Source organism: Natator depressus, chromosome 1, assembly GCF_965152275.1.
Source record: "Natator depressus isolate rNatDep1 chromosome 1, rNatDep2.hap1, whole genome shotgun sequence".
Classification (NCBI taxonomy): domain Eukaryota; kingdom Metazoa; phylum Chordata; order Testudines; family Cheloniidae; genus Natator; species Natator depressus.
The window spans coordinates 235112150-235134613 of record NC_134234.1 but is presented as its reverse complement, the minus strand read 5'-3'; the positions used below and the strand labels follow the sequence as shown (position 1 = coordinate 235134613).

The 22464-nt window shown below is 40.3% G+C and overlaps 1 protein-coding gene across 3 annotated transcripts in view; it reads right to left on the bottom strand.

Moving 5' to 3' along the window:
- The window catches only part of LMO3 (LIM domain only 3), a 78829-nt gene that overhangs the window by 5931 nt on the left and 50434 nt on the right, over positions 1 to 22464 (bottom strand). For all 3 annotated transcript variants that reach the window (XR_012636170.1, XR_012636169.1, XM_074938235.1), the window contains one exon: positions 10099 to 10224. Coding sequence is in view for 1 of the 3 variants with exons in the window: in XM_074938235.1 (XP_074794336.1) it covers positions 10099 to 10224 (126 nt within the window). In the remaining 2 variants the exon portion in view is untranslated. The remainder of the gene's footprint in view (positions 1 to 10098; positions 10225 to 22464) is intronic.

The following is a 22464-nucleotide window of genomic DNA, read 5'->3' as shown; positions in this document are numbered from 1 at the left end:
ATAATTAACCTCCATCCTAAAACGCCTGTCATATTTTAAAATGGTAAAATGAAGGCCATTTATATCATAAAATGACCTCTGTTACCACCTTGTTTGGAAACAGATGACATGCCTGGATCATCACAAGAAGTATAAAACTTGCATTCCAAGAAACAGCCACTTCATTTTCCAGAGCTGAGAGCTAAAGGGATCTCACAATTACCTGCCATCTGTACTGTAGCAGTCAATACAGGATTCATGACAAGGCAGTGGGGACTTCTTAGGAGAAGGTAAGAAAAATGGCTTGGAACCAAGATGGCTCTGTTCAAAGTGCCTCCTCTGTTGTTGTGGCGCAAAGTACGAAACAGAACGTGGAAGCATTTAATAGATTTTTCCTAGGATCGGCAGCCAGACAATCTCTCCATTAAGATACAAAACACCCTTAAACTTTTTCTTGCACCCAATTACAGTTAGTCCCCTATTCTCCTCCCTCCCAATTTTTGTAAACGTTAATTGATCTGTCAACGTACCTCTGATTAATGCTTATGCACACATTTCAATAGAATAGTTTTTATTTTACCTCATAGTTCATTAATATATACCTACGGTTTGCTAATTTTAGGGTCCTGTCAAAAGACCTAAATGTCTAATCAAGGGCTAATGTCTAATTTGTGACTGGCATTACATGCTTTCCTTGATAAGAATTGGTACAATATATATATATCACATCACTCACTGCAGCCCAATAAAGCACACCTCTTTTTGCTATGCTTTTCAAAGATTATTAAAAGTTTGGTATGAAAAATCTTAAATTCATAAAAACACAAAAATGGCCATACAGGGTCAGACCAGTGGTCCATCTAGCCAAGTATCCTATATTCCACCAGTGGCCCATGCCAGATGCTTCAGAGGGAATGAAGAGAACATGGCAATTATTGAGTGATCCATCCTGTCATCCAGTCCCAGCTTCTGGCAATCAGAGGTTTAGGGTCACCCAGAGCATAGGGTTGGATCCGTGACCATCTTGGCTGATAGCAGTTGACAGACCTAGTCTCCATCAATTTATCCATTTCTTTTTTTGAAACCGGTTATGCTTTTGGCCTTCACAACATTCCCTGGCAACAAGTTCCTCAGGTTGACTATGCACTGTGTGAGGAAGTACTTCCTTATGTTTGTTCTAAATCTGCTGTCTGTAAATTTCACTGGGTGACCACTGATTCTTCATTACGTGAAGGGGCAAATAACACTTCCTTATTCACTTTCTCCACACCATTAATTATTTTATAAACCTCTATCATAGTCTCCTCTTTTTCTAAAGCTGAACAGTCCCGGTCTTTTTAATCTCTCCTCACATGGAAGTTGTTCCATACCTGTAATCATTCTTGTTGCCCTTCTCTGTACTTTTTCCAATTCTAATATATCTTTTTTTGAGATGAGGAAATCAGAACTGCTCACAGTATTCAAGGTATAGGTATACCATGGATTTATATAGTGGCATTATGATATTTTCTGTGTTATTCTCTATCCCTCTCCAAATGGTTCCCAATGTTCTTTTCTGTTTCTTTTTTTTTTTTTTTTTTGGCCTGCTTCTGCACATTGTTTTCAGAGAACTATCCATGATGAATCATGATCCGTTTGTAACTTTTTTTTGCCACTGCTTTGCTTTGGACTTAACTATCTCGAGTAATTTTGTCTCATCTGCAAACTTTGCCACCTCATTGTTTACCCCCTTTTCAGATCATTTATGAACATGCTGAACAGCACTGTCCCAGTACAGTTCCTTGGGGGACCCTGCTATTTACTTCTCTCCACTGTGGAAACTGATTCGTACCCTTTCCCCCTTATCTTTTATCCAGTTACTGATCCACAAGAGAACCTTCCCTTAAGACTGCCTACTTTGCTTAAGAGCCTTTGGTGTGAGACCTTGTCAAAGCTTTTCTGAAAGTCCAAGTATATTAGATCAGCTGGATCACTCTTGTCCACGTGCTTGTTGAAAACCTAGAAGAATTCTAACGGTGTGGAGAGGCATGACTTCCCTTTACAAATGCTGTGTTAACTCTTCCCCAACAAATTGTGTTCATCTGTATATCTAATAATTCTGCTCTTTAGTATAGTAAAAATTGCCTGGTATTGAAGCTAGACTTACTGACCTGTAATTACCAGGATCACCTCTGGAGACTTTTTTTAAAAACTCAGCATTACATTAGCTACCAGACATCTGGTACAGAGGCTGATTTAAATGATAGGTTACATACCACAGTTAGTAGTTCTGCAATTTCATATTTGAGTTCCTTCAAAACTCTTGCATGAATACCATCTGGTCCTGCTGATTTACTATTATTTAATTTATCAATTTGTTCAAAAACCTCCTCTACTATTGACACTTCAATCTGGGATAGTTCCTCAGATTTGTCACTTTAAAAGGATGACTCAGGTGTGGGAATCTCCCTCACATCCTGTGCAATGAAGACTGATGCCAAGAATTCATTTAGCTTCTCCTCCACAACGGTCTTGTCTTCCTTGAGTGCTCTTTTAGCACCTCAATTATCCAGTTGCTACACTGATTGTTTTGCAGGCCTCCTGTTTGTGATGTACTTAAATATTTTTGCCGTTACTGTTCATGTCCTTTTGCTAGTTGCTCTTCAAATTCTTTTTTGGCCTGCCTAATTATACTTTTACACTTGACTTGACAGAATGTCTGCTTTTTTTCACTTTCCTCAGTAAGATTTGACTTCCAATTTTTAAAGGACGTCCTTCTGCATCTAAAAGACTCTTGTACTCTAATTGTTTAGCCATTGTGGTTTTTTTTTTGGTCCTCTTACTGGTTTATTTAATTTGGGGTATACATTTAGTTTGAGCCTCTATTATGGTGTTTTAAAATAGTTTTCATGCAGCTTGCAGGCATTTCATTCTTGTGATTGTTCCTTTTAATTTCAGATTAACCAGGACGAGCTGATCCAAGAAGCAGTCATTAACGGTGTCCAGAAATTTGATCTCTGCATCCCATCCTGACGTGCCATGTACTCAGTAAATACTGGGATAGTTGAAATCCCCCATTATTATTATTGGGTTTTCTGGTTTTGTAATCGCCCCTGAGCATTTCACACTCACCATCACCATCCTGGTCAGGTAGTACATTCCTACTTCTAGTCTTTTTATTCAAGCATGGGATTTCTATCCACAGGTATTAAACTATCAGAGGGGTAGCCGTGTTAGTCTAGATCTGTAAAAGCGGCTAAGAGTCCTGTGGCACCTTATAGACTAACAGACCTATTGGAGCATAAGCTTTCGTGGGAGCATAAGCTTTTCGTGGGATGCATCCGACGAAGTGGGTATTCACCCATGAAAGCTTATGCTCCAATATATCTGTTAGTCTAGAAGGTGCCACAGGACTCTTTGCCGCTTTTACAGGTATTAAACTGTATTCTAAAATAGTTGATGAATAACCTCACCATTCAGGTCTTGTAGGAATCTAATGCTAGAGTTAAACATATACAAATCTAATATTATCATCCACATAAAATTATGTCTGCTAAAGAATAAAACAATTTTGTCAGGTAGTGTAGGCCTTCTATATTTTTACAGGATGCCAGATGAAAGTGTTTCTAGACTGGGACTGGGACTGGAATGAAAGTTTGGCCAGACAAATTAAAGCCCAGTTGTTAAGATAAGGCGTATTTCCAAGAAAGAATAAAAGGAGAGAAGACAAGGTTTAATGTTCCTCAGTGGTGGTGGTCAGATGGGAGTTTTAGACCATAGCCCAAATTGGTCCAGCAAGGTGGAGAGGAATTATCTAGGAGGTGATGAATGGGCTGGAGCCTATTGGGTCAGGCTGCTAGAAAATGAGACGAAAGAGGGAAAGGAGGAAGACATGCTCTGGGATGTATAAGAGCTGAATGCTGAGTGAGATCGGCAAGTTTAGCCCAGGGGGGTCAAGCACAGGGGACATGGATGAACCCAGGATGTAAGATTTTCTATTTAAACTTCAGCTACCACACACTCTCTTTCTGCACACTTGTCAGAGTTTGAGGGAACATTAATCTGCAACATCAATCTTCGTCAGTTATTTATTTTAATTTGTTCTCTGTTTTCCATGATGACAATATTTGTTCTCTAGAAGCTACCCTGGATCAGCTGATGGGTTTGAGGCTATTGCTGAGAGAAGGAAAAGGATTCTTCTACTTGGGAGAAGAGGTTGAAAATGGTTGTGGGGAGCAAAGGGCAGCATCTGAACCATGTAAGTGACTACATCATAGTGACCACCATAGAATTCTTAGGGGAGGAAAGGTACCAAGAATTAGCTCTCTGATATGAAACTTCAGAAAGATGAATTTTTTAAAAAAATAGAGGAAGCTAGTCACAGCAACCCAATGGTCAAAGGTGAAAAAAATAAAATTAAAATCTTCAGACCCAGAATGGAGATTACTTAGGCATACCATAAGAGACATACAGGAAACATCCATACCTCTCAAAAAATAAAAAGTAGCAAAAGCAGGAAGGAAAATGAAAGGAGAAATGGCAAGGTAAAAGATAGTTTGAATCAAACTTATCCTTCAAACTATGGAGATCTAGCTTAAGTGAAGTCAATAAAAACAAATAAGTAAAATAAATGGTAGTTCTCCTATCTAAGCGTGAATTTAGGGCCTGATCTAAAATATATTGAATCTAAGGGAGTCTTTCTATGTCTTCAATAAGCTTTGAATCAGGCCCTTGAAGAGAGAATAGTGAAGATATAAAAGCACCTAACAAGAATATATGGCCAAGCAGCAGAATTGCTGGGTCTTGTCCCTGGATGAGCTGGTCCCTAAGAGGGCTGGGACCCTGTGTCAGGCTTATCCTCCCTCCCCCATAAAAGGGTCATGTGATGGAGAGCATGTGTCTAAGAACCAGGCCTGCTGGGAGATATGATGGCAGCCCACGTTAAGTCACAACAGAGACTCCAGGGAGAGCCGACCGGGCTGTGCACGCTCCATTAAAGAGCAGGAAGAACAGCCAGGAAAGGGCCAGTGAGGAGGACTAGGTTAAGTGACTCTCCAGAGTTCGTAAGAAGAGAGCCTGGGAAACAGACATGCAGAAAGCAGGAGTCTGCTGGAGGCAAGCCTGCACTCAGGGTATGAGCCAACTAGGAAAGATTTTGTGGGTGTTTTGACTTTTATGTTAATAAACCAGACTTCCAAAAGGGGAGAGCTACTGAGAAAACACTTGCAGGATGAAGTCTAAGTTGTTAACCTGGGGAAGAAGGGGAAACTGAGTCAGGGCCCAGTGACACACTGGGTAGAACCCTGATGGAGGTCTGATGGACTACCAGAAAATAAAGGGAACAGTTAAGGAGAATAAGGATATTGCAGATGAGTTAAATTGTTTCTTCACATCACTTTTTGGCACAGAGGATATTGTGGAGAGACCTACTGTAGTCTTCTCAAGTAATAAAGATGTATTTGAGTGTTAAAGAGAAGATGTTGGAATAAACTGACATATTAAAGATCAACCAGGACTAGACTGTATAAAGCCAAAGAATTTAGGAATGAAGTGAGTGCCAAAAAATAATACTAATAATAATGAATGCCTTGACATGGAAATTGGCTACCTGAGCATAGCAAACATTGTACCTATTCTTAATGCCTCTTAGCACTGAAAAAACTTAACACCAGATTGCACCAAGGATCCACAGGATGTGGCTTAGTCTATTCATTAACGACCTGCAGAAGAGGTTGAACAGTCAACCTGCATTTGCAGATGACACAAAATTATTTAGGTTAGTTAAAGCTAAGGAAGACTGAGGAACTTCAGACAGACCTGACAAAGCTAAGCAAGCAGGCAGCACAATGGCAGATGAAATTCAGTGTTAACTAATGCAAATTTAAAGAAATAATTTAATCCACTCATCAACATTGCTGGGTTTTAAATTAACTATATTCACTTAGGAAAAAGACCTGTTAACAGCTTAATGGGAACCTCTTCCCAGTGCACAGCAGTACCTGAACAATTAAAATGTTAGCACATATGAAGAGTGGTATATTGCTATTAGTTATGTTCCAAGAGCACTCCAAATATGCTAAAGTCTGCCCTAAAGACGCAGACCCTGCCCGAAAGAGTTTACAATTAAAAGGGACAAAAACAGAGAGTGGGGAAAGGGATCTAATATATAAGCCGAGAGATAGTTGGCATGTTTTGTTAGCTCAATGCGTACGTGTGTGTGTTTAAAGAAAATATTGATCTCAACTCATTTCATGTAGGGATAGTAGTAGAAATGGGTCTTACTTGAATGGGAACAGTGGGTTTAGTGAGTCAGCTCAGGAATGATATTTCATACACAGGAGGCAAGCACAGGAAAAGGGAGAGAAGTATAATGGCTTTGTTGGCACAGAGCACATCTGTACAATTTATGAATTCTGTGAGATTATGAACTCTGTGTGTATCTTCACCAAGATGCAAACTCCATTTTGAATGTGGGGCAAGCTGCTTTCTCTTTTGTCTTTTTACCTCCATATCGTACTGAAATTCCAACAGAGACTACTACAGGGCTGACTATAGAGGGTTGTTAACTGGGGATGTTCCTCTATTCAAATACAACCATCCTAGAAAACAGACTGGCTCCCACCCAGGAGAACTCATTTGTCAGGGGAGAGGTCACCTGGCAGGGGTCTAGGATCACCTGAGGAGGCTGATCTGGGAGTGGGAGTCACCTGACAAAGGGACTGGAAGGTTATAAAAAGGATAGGAGCTGATCTCTTTGGTGTCTTTGGCCATTTTCACCAACTCAAGCAGAGAAAAGCTGCTGCAGCAACCTGATGGCATGAAGCGGAGGAAACCCTGTGTACTTGAACTCAGAAAGTCCCCTAAGGACCATTCAGGATGTATTTTTTCTTATGTGATCAGTACTCTCTGTGCTTTATCTGTTAAGAAAAGAGCAATGGTGGCTTAGACTCTCATGCAAAGTCTGTCTCTGTGTGTTAAGCATTACACCCACCACATGACCCTTTGAGGATGGAGTTTTGGGAGAGGATGTGTTTACGCTATCGGGGCTATGGGTGGAGCCTGAGGAGTCAGCTCTGGTTCTAGTGGCTGGGCAGGGAACCATGTAATCACAATTCTCAGGTGGGGATACTAGACACAGGGTCTGCACCCCGAGAAGGAGCTCAGCGACTCCAACAGAGCAGCAATGCCTGGACTGTGTTCAGTCTCCAGTAGCTTAAAACACACATGGTGTCAGTGGCTGGATCCCCTCAAACCAGTCTGGTGAGTGACCAAGAGGGGGTGCTTCACTACAGTTGTGACACACCCTCACCTGAAATTTGGTGTTTAAAGATGAGACAGAGGAAATATAAGGGGGCCTGAGATGGGCAGTGAAAATTATTGGAGGTATGGAGATTGAAAAGAGGAAGAGGAGACAATGAAGTGTGATGATAAAGGTATACAAAATAAGGAATGGTATCAGGAGGTCAATCCAGCACACCTTAACATAATACAAGAATGCAAGGAAATTGAAAGGAAATAAAATAACATTGATGTGATTCCTTTAATATGAAATACATAAGCAGCAGAACTCATTGCCACAAGATATCGTTCAAGAGTTTAGTGGGATTAGAAATTTGTATGGATAATATGCACATCTACAAATTAGAATTTATAAAACAAAATAAAAAAGAGGTACAAATAATCATCCTTAAGATAGTCACAAATGTCAGGTGGTGAGGAAGAAACATACTCTATGGGTAGGTTATTTTGTTGTTGTCCATTATTATTAAATATTTATATTACAATAGTACCCATAGACTATGATCAGGATTGTGCCCCATTGTGTTGTGAGATTACAATATATGGAATTCTTCGAAATATCTTGGTACTGGCCACTGCTTTGACTAGATGGACCATGTGCCCACCAGGTATGGCAATCCATGTGTTCTTACTCTAAGGCATGGATCAAGGATCCCTGACTCTTCTCATAAGACTTTCTACTTATGAGCAGAGGTGCTGGAACAATTTTTATAGTGGGGGTGCTGAGAGCCATTGAACCAAACCGTAAACCCTGTATATAATGGAAACCACTTCAAGCCCAGGGATGCTGCAGCACCCTCAACACCCCTAGTTCCAGCACCTATGCTTATGAGTATCAGCACTCTGGCCTGCAGCTTGCCCAAAGCACAGGAAAAGCCTAACCCCCCCCAGATTGGAGGCTTAGAGATGACAGACCCACAACAACAACAACAAAGTGGATCCAAAAATATTACACCCCCCACTAAAACTCTTCATTTAAAAACCAGCAGATAATATTCCTAATAAGAACCTAAATTGTCCACGATCATCACTCTGATGCTTTTTGTACTATGAAGACACACATTAGTTCACATTTATGGCAATAGGAAAACGATCATCATGATTATTGTTAATGTTTTGGGGGGTTATTTGGGGGGTTAAATTAAAATATACCACGTAAGTTGGAGTCTTTCGTATTCAGGGTAACAAAAATTGTCTGCTTTGCTTGACTGATGAAGATTAGCTGACTTCTTGCATTAAAGAAGTTTGTCTTATATGGGCTGAAGTGACAAGACAATAACTAAGTGCTAATTGTGCATAACCAACACTAAAGATATGCAGCCCCATTATGGCATGTAATAAATGAAGCGAACAACAGAAATATATTAGGCACTTTAATAATGATACTAGAAGAGTGGTTTGCAGCACTAGGGATGTGAAAGTTTTAGAATCTGAATTTAGGAGTGCGTGTGTCTTTCTTCAGTGGGTTCTACTGGTAGGGTAGACATTATTTCGAATACAGCCTTTTAGTTCTGTAGCAAGGTAAAATTGATACAGGATCTGTAAATAGCATTACAACCTATAATTACTTTGCATTATTATATCATTTAAGCTGCGGTTATTCTTTGTCTGATATTTTAATTTCCATGCAACATGATGAAAAAGGTCAATTTAGCTTTTTTAGAGTGTAATTGTACTGTGCTATACTTATTAGCAGTTGTACATTTTATGTTGCTCTGGGGATGTTGATTTTTAAATTACTACAATGCTACAGAATAATACACTGCAGTACAGGGTAAGTTAGCAAGGCTTATTTAGGGCTAGATTTACATTTGGTGAATATCACATTAGAATATTATTGTAGTAATTTTTAGTTACTACCTAAGAAAGTTGTATCCTGAGTATTTCTTCTTATGCAAATATAAAAGAAATGTAAACTGTAAAATGTGATACTAAATGTAGGATTATATAATAATTGAGGCAGTGTAATACATACATAAATTAGTACACGTGAATCAGTTCTTTAATTTCCAGCGGTGACATCCTGGCCCCATGGAAGTCAATGGCGAAATCCCTATTGACTTCCATGGGGCCAAGATTCCACCGCAATGACATAGGTTGAGATTTTCAAAGCACAGTATAGGATTTAGCTGCCCACTCTGAATGAAATGACTGGGAACTGTGTGACCAAATATCCTAATTGACTTTAAAAATCTCAACCATTGTGATTTTCCAGTTTTAAACCCCGATCCTGCAACATGTTCCACCTGGATGAATGTCAATGGGGCTCTAAGTAGCTGCAGGCACATGCTCACACAGAACAAGTTTTGCAGGATTGGGGCCTTGGAGTGTTTATAATGTCACAAGAACGTGGTACATGATTCCAATACTGATTTACAAAGAACAGTGGAATGCAATGTCATGTAAATTCAAACGATGAGAGTTCTGTCAACAGAAAGAAATAGTATGTATTTTTAAAAGAAATTCAACCGACAAAACTGAGGATTTTTAAATAAAATTAACATAATAATGATAAATGGTACTGCTTTGCACTTTTCTACAGCAGAGGATCTTGGAGCACTTTATAAATATTAATTAATTAAGCCTGACAGGCACCCTTGTGAGTGAGCAGAAGTATCATTATCCTTGTCTATTGATGAGGGAACTGTGGCACAAAAAGTTTAAGTAACTTGCCCAAGGTCACACAGGTTGTCGGTGGCAATACTGGGAAAAGAATCCAGGTGTGACTCCCAGCCTTGTATTTCAACCCCTAGAGAATGCTTTCTCTCCATTAAACAAAAATATATACATCAGGGCTCAGTTAGTTTTAGCCTATGGAATTAAACCAAGAAGTCCTCTTACCTCTGATTACAAAGTTGACATGCAAAGCAGTCCAGGTGGTAAACATTTTCCTTGGCTCTCATCACCATCTCAAAAGCAGGTATTAGCTTACTGCAAGCAGCACAGTTTCCTGTAACACCAAATAACCTGAGGACACACAAAGGGAAGATATTCAAGGATACGATTAACTGATAGGGGGAAAAAATTATACTTCCATTTATTTTCTTGGGCTTTATAAAAATCTGTAATTGTCACTCAACTTCCCAGTGTACCATTCTTTGGAAAGGCTGGTATTTAGCAGAACAAGAGCACTCATGAAACAATCCCATTAGAAGCCACTTGCCGATAAAGTGTGAAAGCATTGGGAAGCTCTATAAACCAGTGCCACAGTAATACTGTGCCTTGCAAAGTAATTTTTATGATGTTTTTATACATAAATATGCTTCTTTGGTACATACGTCACTGACCTTTCTTAATGGAAGAAACATCTTGTTCAAGCAAATGAGGAAATGACAAATACATTAGGAAAGTTACATAACCACATGCAAGCAGAGGTCAACCAGTTTGAAATATGGTAAGAATCTTTCTACTTGGACTGTACTGTAAATAAGAGAGCCACATAACCTTGGCCTCACTGCTATTTATTATTAAAACACACTATAGCTAGAAAAGAAATAACACTTAAAAAAGCCAATATTCTCCACATTTCTGACATCTAGTGCTAAAAGCTTTACCATTATTATTAAAAGAACATTTTATGAACAAGTCATTTAAATCGTCAGAAAGCATTAGCGGTTCACACACCTTACAACCCTTTACCATAGTTATAGCTATGATTATGTTATTCAGGTAGCACATTAAAGTAAATGAGGCTGTAAACTATATATAGCCACATCAGGAGTAGAGGAATAATATATTGTAAAAACAATTTGAAACGTCTGGTAAAAATGCCTAATATATTTTCAAAAAACCATTTTAAAGGATTTCTCTTTGTTAAAGATTTCTTGAAACTTTTCAAATGAGATCACGACAAAAAAACCTACGTGTATGCATGCTTTTGTAACATACGTGGATTATAATGAACAAGAAAAAAAAATACTTTAGCTACACACACCAGCAATCTTTGAAACGAAGTTTTATTTAAACTACCTAATAGTTGTGATGGATTATTAAAAGTAATGCTCTGCCTGCGTATAGCAGTTAATGCTGTTTTTAACTATGAAGCAAACTAGATGAAAACGCCACATCTGCCAGTTCTCTTTTTTCCTCAATATCAGGCTGACAGCAGAAAAATATAATGGCTCTCAAGGGAACCACCAAATTAAAAGCAGTTCTAAACTAATGAATTCAAAGGTGCTCTGTATAAAATTCAGTTTGGTAACATAAAAATGAATGTACTTTTTTAATCACATCCTTCCATTTTACTGAATTTCACGAGTTACCAACAAACCTACTTAATTCCAATTCCTTATACCTTCTGCTTCCACTTAAGATGTACTTTTTGCATAAATACAGGCATGTACTCTGCTCCTTGAAGTCCTTACTATCTATGAATCTATGTTTATTTTGAAGTTCTGAACCATTTTCCAATGATTGTCTGATGTGCTGGTTACCATTATTTGAGGAAGTTTTTTGAGATAACGAACACCACAGTTTAATCAGCAGCATTGTGTTACTCAGCTCCTATCAGATTATTCAAACCCATGTCAACTTTGTTTCTGTTAACTGTTAAAATTTACGATTAAAATTACATATACACCATGCTTTTTAATCCATGTTCCCTTTGTAAACATTCTATTCCAGCCTTAGGCCTAGCTCTGCTACGGATTTCCTGGGTGGGCTTCACTCAAACCTCAGTGCCTCATCTGTAAAATAGACCTAAAATCTACCTATTTCATAGGAATATTGTGAGGTTTAATACTTGTGAAGACTGTTGAGCTAGTCTGACCAAGGACTGAATTTTGCATTCCTTACACACTCACCTGGAGGTGAATGAGAGTTAGAGGTGTACAAGAAATACAGATCAGGTAGCAAAAGGTGGTATGTAAGGGCCATAAGTGTAAAGAATTATTATACCGAACTACGCATTATTAAGAGGTTTCAGAGTAGCAGCCGTGTTAGTCTGTATCCGCAAAAAGAAAAGTACTACTTGTGGCACCCTAGAGACTAACAAATTAATAAGACCCATTAATAACGAAGTTATGCTTTAAGTGCCCAATACAGCAAAGCACTTTAGCACACCCTTAACTTTAAGCATATGAATAGTCCCATTCCCCTGAGATCCAATTCAGCGGGAACTCTCAAGACTTCAGTGAGACTACTCGCACATTTAAAGTTAAGTGTGTGTTTAACTATTTTGAAGGATTGGGGATTAAGTGCATGTGGTGTTACTATTTACAGTCAAGTCTTTTTCGATATCAAACACTTTTGTGTAAGCCCGAGGTTCACTATAGTTTACACGCTGCAGTGCAATGAAACAATTTGGGACCATCATTTTGCATCCCTACCAATGGAAAATTGCTGGACTTCACTTTGTGTGGGTTTCATTGTACACTCCTTGGTCTAACTGCACCACATGGAAGCTGCTTCACTTTTAAGCACCAGACCTACTTATATATTTCAACTAAGCAAAGGAGAGGAAGCCTACTTTACATGAATTCTCCCCCCCCCCCCACACACACACAAACAAACTCACGTGAGATTAATATTAGCTGTGGTTCATTTTGGATAAAGCTGTTTATATGAAGAACATAGTCCCCCTCATTAATAATAAATAATAATAATAATAAAAACCCACAATGCCATTTTGAAATTCTGGACATAGTTTCCCCCAATTTCAATTGCTCTCGCTCCCTGAGCATTTATCAGCTACCTGATTAGAATTTGTTTCCACACAAACCATTGATCATCAGCCTATTACTAGGCAAATGACAGTTAATTACCCACTACATTAACCACTGGGACCTGAGACCTGCTTCTGCTGCCATCAGTCAACATGATAAATGTGGCAAGTTCAGTAATGCATGGCCAGCCCTGAGCTGCCTGCTATAGTGTGAACAACCCTCAATCTCACTTCCAGGCCCAGGAAAATCTATGGCAATCTGCATAATTACAAGCTCTGGGTTAATAACAGACAAATGATTTGTTGCATCTAAACAAAGTCCTTGGAATGGGCCTGGTCTCCTGTGGCTGCCTAGGCTGCTGTTCTGCCACTGGTGTACTTTTCTGTACAATGTGCACAAAACAGATCTCTGATGCTATATCCTTCCAATCTGTTGCCCTCCAATTTATGGATTCTGCATATGTGATTTTTAATCATTAAAGAACTCTTGAAGCAATATTATCTTAATTATGCTCTGCTGTAACCAGGGAATTAGGCTTCAGATAAAATTTTCTTCTTCTGTGCACTTTCCCTGCCTCGCTGGAGGCTCCATCAGTTTTCATCTACACCTGGACTCTGAAATCCTAATGATGAATTATTGCCCCTTTTCCTAAGAGGGCGAACCTTACAAGGGAACGTTCTACTGAACTGTCAGCTCACAGACTGAGTGCGGAGATGCGGAAATCTGATCTAATTTACTGCAAAACGATGCATTTGTTAGACTTTCTCCTCAGTTTTGCCCAAGCATCAAGAGATCAGTCAACAGCCACCTTCGGGTACTCCTTTGTGTGAGAGCATGTACCAGACTCTCCAAATAATATAGTGTGTGTGTGTGTGTGAGGGGGGGAGTTCCCCCAGAAACTGGATACTGAAACAAGGTTTTACTTTATGAATTCAGAATTTTACTATTAAAAAGAAATTATTGTTTTCTAACAGTCTCCTAGTTCAAACTGATGCACGGCGAGAGACAAACTCCCAGGTCTGCTCCTGTTTATTCAAAGAATGTCATGTATTTATACCTCTGCTCCATTTTTACCCAACGCTCATGTTCTTCTTCTCTACTGTTCTTAGAATGGTTAAGACGCAGCAGCCTCTCCCCCATTGGTGCTGGAACTAGCGGTACTGCTGCACTCTCTGGCTTAAAGTGGTTTCCATTATACAAAGAGTTTACAGTTTGGCTCAATGGCTCTTAAGCACCCCCATTATAAAAATCGTTCCAGCACTCCTGCTCTCTTCTATATTAAAATGTAGTTGCACTGTGCCCTGGCTATCCCTAGGAGACATGAAGTTGGTCCTTACTGATATCCCTTAGACTAGAGAATTTATTAGACAAGGCTAGCTTTTCTCTAGAATTTTTGAGCCATTCTCTCAAACTGTGTTTAAACTATATTTTAAGAAATTAAATACAGGTGTTGTAGCAATCATTGACTGCAAGCAAACAAACATTCATTTACAAAATACTGGAAGGATGTAGAGCATGGTGCACACAGGTGCTCAAAAAACAAAACAAAAAACGAATGAAAGCCCAACAGGTACCACCACCACAAAAACAAACCCATAAGAAACAACATGATTATGTATCATGATATTGATTCTGCTTTGGTGGATTTCCTGAATGGGAACCTGAAGGTTAAGTACAGTGTTTAATTTGTAATCAGCCCCGCCGCAAATTAAGCACAACCCCATCCCACACATTCCATACACCCAACCGTGCCTAGCCCCCATGTGTCCCCCCATTCCATGTGCACTCCCTGACCTGCCTATGCCCATACACCCCCCCAACCTACATCCCATCCCAAACACCCACCCCAAATATACCCCCACACCCTGTGTGATTGTCGTAGGGGGGCTGGTGCTTTGGTTTCCAAATGGGGCAGGGTACATGGAACAGCAGTGCGCTGCCCCCCCTCTCCCAATCACCCCCATCCCCATTGTTCTCTCAATGCTGGGAGGGGTGTAAGTTTTCCTTCCTACCTGATCCATTGCTTCTGTACAAAGGGGTTGCAGGCCCTGATATCTGAACCTGGATCGCTCTCCTCTCGGCCTGGATCGGGGCACCTGCCGGGGAGGAATCCCCTAACAGGGGAAGAACACTTCACCCCTCATGCAAGGGGGTCCAGGATCAGGCCCTGCTCTCACCTTCTCCTGGTGCAAGTCCCCTGCGAGGGTGTGGGCAAGGCAGTGGTGCTAGAAGCTGTGGGCGAAGGGGCTGCAGCCCCAGCACAGAAAGGATGCTCTGTGGCCAGCATTAGTCTCCTGCTGCCTGCGCTGGGGATCGGTAACTGACGTGGCAAGCCCAAACATCCCAGGTAAGCCCTGGCACAAATTAAGCACTGCCTAGAGGTGCTGGGGCTATGACCTGCAAGCACTGGTTACCTCAGAGTTACGAACACCAAAGTTACTAACTGACAGGTCAACCACACACCTCATTTGGAACTGGAAGTATGCAATCAGGCAGCAGCAGAGACCAAAAAATAAATAAATGAAAGAAAAAAGAGAAAGCAGCAAATACAGTACAGGACTATGTTAAACATAAAGTACTAAAAAAAAATAAAGGGAAAGTTTAAAGAAAAGATTTGACACGGTCAGGAAACGGTTTCTGTGCTTGTTTCATTTAAATCAAGATGGTTAAAAGCAACATTTTTCTTCTGCATAGTAAAGTTTCAAAGCTGAACTAACTCAATGTTCAGCTGTAAACTTTTGAAAAAACAACCATAATGTCTTGTTCAGAATTTTGAACATTTCAGGGTTACGAACAACCTCCATTCCCAAGGTGTTCGCAACTCTGAGATTCTACTGTAATTACACTGAATTTCACCACATTTCTAACTTAACTTGCATGTTAACTGTATTACATTTTCCTCATCATCAGGTAAATTACTTCCATGTATCCTAGGGTTTGTAGGAGGAAGTGAGGTCTGTGATATTAGCACAGTGCTAGTTGCCAGAAACTGAGTTTTAAGCTTGGCTCTGTCACTAACCTACTGAGTGACCTTGGACAACTCTCTTAAACTGTCTCAATTTATCCATATGTTAAATGGAGACAGGACCTAACCGTCAGACTACACTATCCCCATAGGGGAGTTCTTTGAACAAACTTTGAGAGATAATACTTGGCACATTTAAAACACTTTATTATTCTACTGCGCAGAGAATGGGAAAACAGTACACCCCAAAATGTTAAATTTTACCATACACTGACTGAAATCAATGATCAACCACTCTCCTTGTATGCATGTGTCCAGCTCATTGACTCCAACAGAAGCTTCACGTATGTAACTAAAGGCAGAATTTGGCCTTTGGAAATATGTAGTCAGCACAATATGCTCTGTAGGAAAGCAAAAAAAGGCATGTAAAAGAGCCTAAAAGTTAATGTACCTACCTCTCATAATCCAAGGCTCTAGATTAAAAACATGTAAAAAAGATTTTTTTTAAAGAACATGTTATTTTTATATGATGAGGATGGTTTAAGGAATTAAGGGGAGATTTTCAAAGGATTCTACAGGATTTAGGAGCACAAGCCCGATTGATTTTCAATTGTACTCCTAAATCCCTTATGCAATTTTGAAAATTTCCAACGTAAATTTTTACAGAAATTGAAGCAAGTAGATTTGCCATGTTTTTACAAGAGGTACAAAGTATTTCACTCCATCCATCCTCAGCTTCCTGGTACAGTTGTGTAAATGGTCACTATAGAATGAAAAGTACTTTTAGCAAAGGGGAAACTTAGCAAACTGCTTCATGTTTTTACTGAAGTTAAGCCATGCATCATCCCTGGAGGTGAAGGAGGCAGAGTTCAAATTCAGCTTGCCTATTCACATACTGCCTGATTCAGCACCCACTGAAGCCAATGGAAAGACTCCCTGTGACCTGAACTGAATTGAGCTCTTAGATTTGAGCTGAACTTTACCCTAGTGATCAGCAATGGCTGTGAAAACAGGAAGACATTGAAAAAAAGGAAAGAGGGGAACACTGGTGGAAGAACAGAAAGGGAAAATTATGAAAACCTCTTGACAGTAGGTAAAAATTACCAGTTTTTAAACCCTTCCGGATTTATTTCTATCTGTGCCTGTACTTACACTGACAAAACCAAAGCATTGTTCGACGGGGGTGGAAGGCAGGGATATGGGAAGGGGTGATGCTATCCAGTTGCAAAATGGGTAGATCAGCAAGGTTACCACAGTTATATACACGTACGCAGCCTTAGGGCCAGATGTTGGGGGGGCGGGGGGGAGAGTCTAGCATCATACACAGGGCCAGATTGTCATAAATGCTTAGCTCCAGCTTACGCACTAAAGTAGGTGGCTAGATTGTCAGAAGAACTCAGCATGTTGGGTACTAAATTATTTTGAAAAATCTGCCCTTAAGTGGCCTAGTCAAAGACGATGGGTGCTAAGTCCCTTTTGAAATCCCTTGCCACAATTTTGGGCATGGAGCATTTGAAAAATCTGTCCCTTATAACGTAAGTGGGATGAAAGAGTGCTAAAATTACAGTCCTGAACCGTGCCACAGCTCTACTAAAATCCAAGGCTGTATCACTGTTTGCCTCGTTAAAAAAGCTGTTAAAAAGGGGGCAGTTCTAGCTACACTGCAGGATTTAGCTGTGGTTTAAACGTAGTGGAGGAGCTACAATGGATAACTGAATCTCTCCCACCCCAACACCTTTTATTTTTACCTTTTAACAAGCCCAGGCATACAGTACATGGGACTCGGCCTTAGAATTGTGTTAATTTTCACAACACAATCTGTTGAGTTGGAAGGTTTAGGGGTTTGGTTTCAGACTCAAAGCTCAGCTCAGCTCAGCTCAAGTTGCAGGGCATCTGTGCATCTCAGGATCAGTCCCATGGTTGGTGGTTTTTTGTTTTTTTTTTTTTAAGTGAACCTGGGATGATTTATGGTTGCATTTCAAAGCCACAGAAAAGTTGTTGGTGAAGGATGGTTATAGCCTCATAGCAGATTCACTGTGTTTTTTTGTTTAGTCTGCTGAGTTTGGCCCCGATCTTTTGACACTATGTACATGAATTACCTGTTTTGGCTTCAGTGGCACTATTCCTGAGCATAAAATTAAGCTTATACATAGGTATTTTCAGGATGGCTTGTAACCTGAACCTCAGGAGATGAGTTTTGAGCTGCGACTGCTCTGTTTCACACACTTCCAATACACACTAATATTTTGGGCAGCAAATGAAGTGACGATAAGCAGGCCAAGTAAAAAATGATGCCTAAATTAAATTCCAATATTTAAAACATTCTTTCTTGCCCCACTTCTGTATTGCACTCAGTGTGGCACCCGCGTACCTAATTCAGTGTAAAAAAGCCATTTCTTTTCATGATGCACAGCACAGCGGAGATCAGTGTGTGGGGAGAATAAGAGTTTGTCTACACTTGAAATGCTATAATGGCACAGTTGTTGTAGCACTTCAGCGTAGACACTCACTACAGTGAAAGAAGGGGTTCTGCCTGTCGGTAATCCACCTCCCTGAGAAGTGGTAGCTAAGTCAACAGAAGAGTTCTTCGATCCACCTAGCACTGTCTACACTGGGGGTTAGGTCAACTTCACTAAATCACTCGGAGTGTGGATTTTTCACACCCCTGAGCAACGTAGCTGGGTCAACTTAACTTTTGTGTGTAGACCTGGCCTGAATGCCAATGCACTCTCCATGAGCCATGCCTGTAGAATTTCAGAAAACCTAGTCCGTCCTTTTGCCATACCAACTGCATGTGATAGTTCTCTATATAAGGCCTTGTCTGCGCTTAAAACTTATGCCAGCATAGCAATGTCAGTCAGAGGTGTGACACAAACATACACCTGATGGACACGTCTATGCTGACAACAACCCCAGTACAGACGCAGCTTGGCGGACAGAAGAGTGCTTCTGTTGATGTAGCTAGCGTTGTTTGGGGAGGTGGTGTTCCTACAACAGCAGAAAAACTCCTGTCATTGTAGGCTGACTCTGCATGAAGGGGCTCTGTAGCGCAGACATAGCCTACAATTAGCAAGGATGAATTCTGTTTTTTCAAAACCCTTGAAACAATGCATCCATGATATAATGTAGATTTTTAACTACAGTCTTTATAATCAGACTGCATTTATTTCATGGTATTTGCTGCAGAAATGTGCTCCAAAAACGCAGCCATGTCTACAGTATAGGCACTAGTGATTTAGCTATAGTGCAGTAGCTATGCTTCTCGAACCCTGCAGTATAGGCACAGACTAGACGCACAGAAGGGGTTTTTCCATCACTGTTGGAGCTCCAGCTGTGCCCGAGATACAGTAGTTTGGTTGGCTGAAGCATTCTTCCATTGACCTAACTGCATCTAAGGGGTTAGGTTGGTACAGCTACTGTGTTGACAGGTGATGATTTTTCACACTCAAGCGCTGTAGCTACACCAACCTAAGTTTTAAGTGTAGACTAGACCTCAAGCTTTCATTTTAGCAACTATTTCTAGCCTTTATCTTTGCAAAGCCTTAAAAACATGAAGGAGTGTAACCGATGCCCTACTACCTTCCTGAGTCTGCGGACAGTATGACACACAGCTGGGAGGTGTGAACAATCCCATTTGTCTCAATGGAGTGTTAACTCTCAAACCTAAATAAAACAAAGTAAATGTCTAATACTTAACTGTTTTGCTACTGATCCTGTTAGGAGAAACACCCAACTAATATGCTTATACCAAAATCACTCAGGTACCAAAAGCCCCTACTGGATCCTATTCAGCTGCTATAACGTTCATCTTAAATTAAACGCATGCTTTAGCAAGATTCTAGCCTAATTTACTGTGGTCTCTGAAAAATTTACTGTTAGTTGTTTTTTAAATCCTGATACATGCTCATCTCTAAACGCATTTAGTTAGGCCACGTCTACACTAGCGAGCTTAAAGGGGCACAGCTATGCTCATGCAGTTGGGCTGCTGTAAAATTGCTCATGTAGCCGCTCTATGCTGACAGGAGAGAGCTCTCCCATTGACATAATTAGCACCTCAACAAAGTGGAGGTAGCTACGTCGGCAGGAGACCCTCTCCCACTGACACAGGGGCGTGCACACTACCACTTATGCTAGCGAAGCTTATGATGGTCAGGGGGTGTTTGTTTTGCTGGCATAGGTGGTACGTTTGACATGGCCTCAGTTAAAAAACAAAGAAGATAGTATTGCGTAGGCATAGTGGTTCATGCACTGATATTTTGGAAATAAAGCCAAGTTAAAAACAACCTCCAAACGTATTTGGGGATCTGTTTTGTTCCACCATTCACGCATCGTGACATGCTTAAACTTCTATCGGTAAAGTCAATATTAATATTACAACTATTCTCACACAGGCCCCATGTAAACCTCATCTTTCTACATACACTTTACTCTTAATCATGCATATAAATCTATCTACATGCACAGACTGAATCTCAGAATTTGGAGATATTCAACAGATGTAGTTCTACTGTCAAACTATAGAGTAACCTAAAAACAAATTTAAGGCCATGTACCAGTTATTTTAGTATTCAAAATGGGCCTGGGATGCTAAGCTAAATTCTGGAACCATACTTCCCAAACCTGAGAGGTGTTTTAGATCCTGGCCCATATCTCTGCATTATACCATTATCCATGCATTAATTATTATGTATTAATAATGTATCTAACTTTATAGGCCATATTAAGGGCTGCAATCCAAATTACAAAAGTCAACGGCAGCAGAGAAGTTCCCTTCTCCCACCATTCAGTATCATTTGGAGGTGCAAGAAATGAGGTTAGTCAGAGACAGAGGAATATTACTCTATTTTCAGCAGCGCAAGGGTCACAGTGGTACTTACATAGGCTATAATTGTAGTGACAGTTAGGTTATTAACACTCAGTGAATGCAGCATATTCTATTTGCCTGCTTGTAAAACCCTCATATGCATTATCTGAGACCCTCACAAAAACTAATGTATGTAACCTGAAAACACCCTATGACATAGGACAGTACTAGTATCCCCAATTTACAAAGGGAGAACAAAGGCACAGAGAGATTAAAACACTTGCCCAAGGTCACACAAGATTTCCATGGCAGAGTCAGGAACCGAGTCCAGGTCCCAGCCCAGTGCTTGAACGCTTGAGCCAAAAGACTACCTCTTTGCCTTGGGGACAAGAAAGAGGAGGAAATCAAGGACCATCCTAAATGCCTCAAGAGCAGGTAACCTGCATTTAAATCACCCCTGCTCCCTATCTCCTACTACCAGCTCACTCATCTGAAGGAGTGAATTCCACTCAGTGCCTATAAAAAGGCTTGCACGTCCTTTTGTAAGAAGGCATCCTCCTTTCAAGCTCATTCGTGTTAGGTGCCTTCAATACCCAAATGCACCCCAGAATCTTCAGCACCAGCTGGCGTGCTGCTTCAAAGTACAAAATATTTTGGGGTGCATTTCAAACCCACCAGGCACACAGATGGATAGAAGCAGGCATGTCTTTCAGGTCAAAGACTGAAGGAGGAAAGCTAGGAATAGAAGGAAGGAACTGGATGGACACAGAAACCTCATAGCTAGGGTAAAAAGAAAAGGAGTACTTGTGGCACTTTAGAGACTAACAAATTTATTTGAGCATAGCTAGGGTAGTTCACAGTTGGCCAGGCCCTTACTGACTTAATTGGCCATAGCAAGTCCATTGTTTTTCAGGCAACTAAGTGTGAAGCCCTAAATGGTGCCTATTAAGCTTGCCCCTGGGGGTGCAGGAGGGACTGAAATTAAGGTAAATATAGATAATTAGCTGCTTAACTTGAGGAATGTAATATATAGCTATTTTTTATTTTGCCCAGGAGGTGACAGAGAATATAGGATCTCTGGACTGTCAGGTAAACACACCTTGAAATGGAGTTGGAGAGTGAGTTAATAGTTCTACGAGTTCATATAATAGTCTACAGCTATTTCACTGGTGACTGTGAACAATGTAGCTACTGTGTCTCTTTCCCTTGGTGTAACAGCAAAGACGGCTGCTAGACTCTGAAAATAAATTATGCCATGCTTTATTAAATGGTAAACAGCTGTTCCAGCCACAATACAGCACATGCTAATTGAAGAATGCCTTAAGCAGTCCTGTAATAAAAAGCTTTTTAAGAGTTGGAGGGGGAAAAAAAGTCTAATGCCATGACAGACTTACTATCATAGGCTCCCTTACTTAAAATTCAACACATGGGTCATTCAAGGTGAGAAGTATACTCTGAAAGAGGAACTACAGTAATGAACATTTAAGAATCATTAGCAGGCTCTTTCATGCCATGGTGCTGTAGGCAAAGACATGCTTAGGTAGAAAATGGCAGTGCAGCCACAAGCTCCTCATCAGGTTTCCATGTCTTGTTTTGCTTGGAAATTTTTATATATATATATATATATATATATATATATATACACACATACATGAATGCAAAAGCTGCAGGGATAAATTACGCCCAGCCCATAACCCTTACTGTTCATGGAGAGCTCGTGAGAGAATCTGAGCTACTGCATGTGGGAAAGATGGAGAGGCACAAAAGGGGGAAAC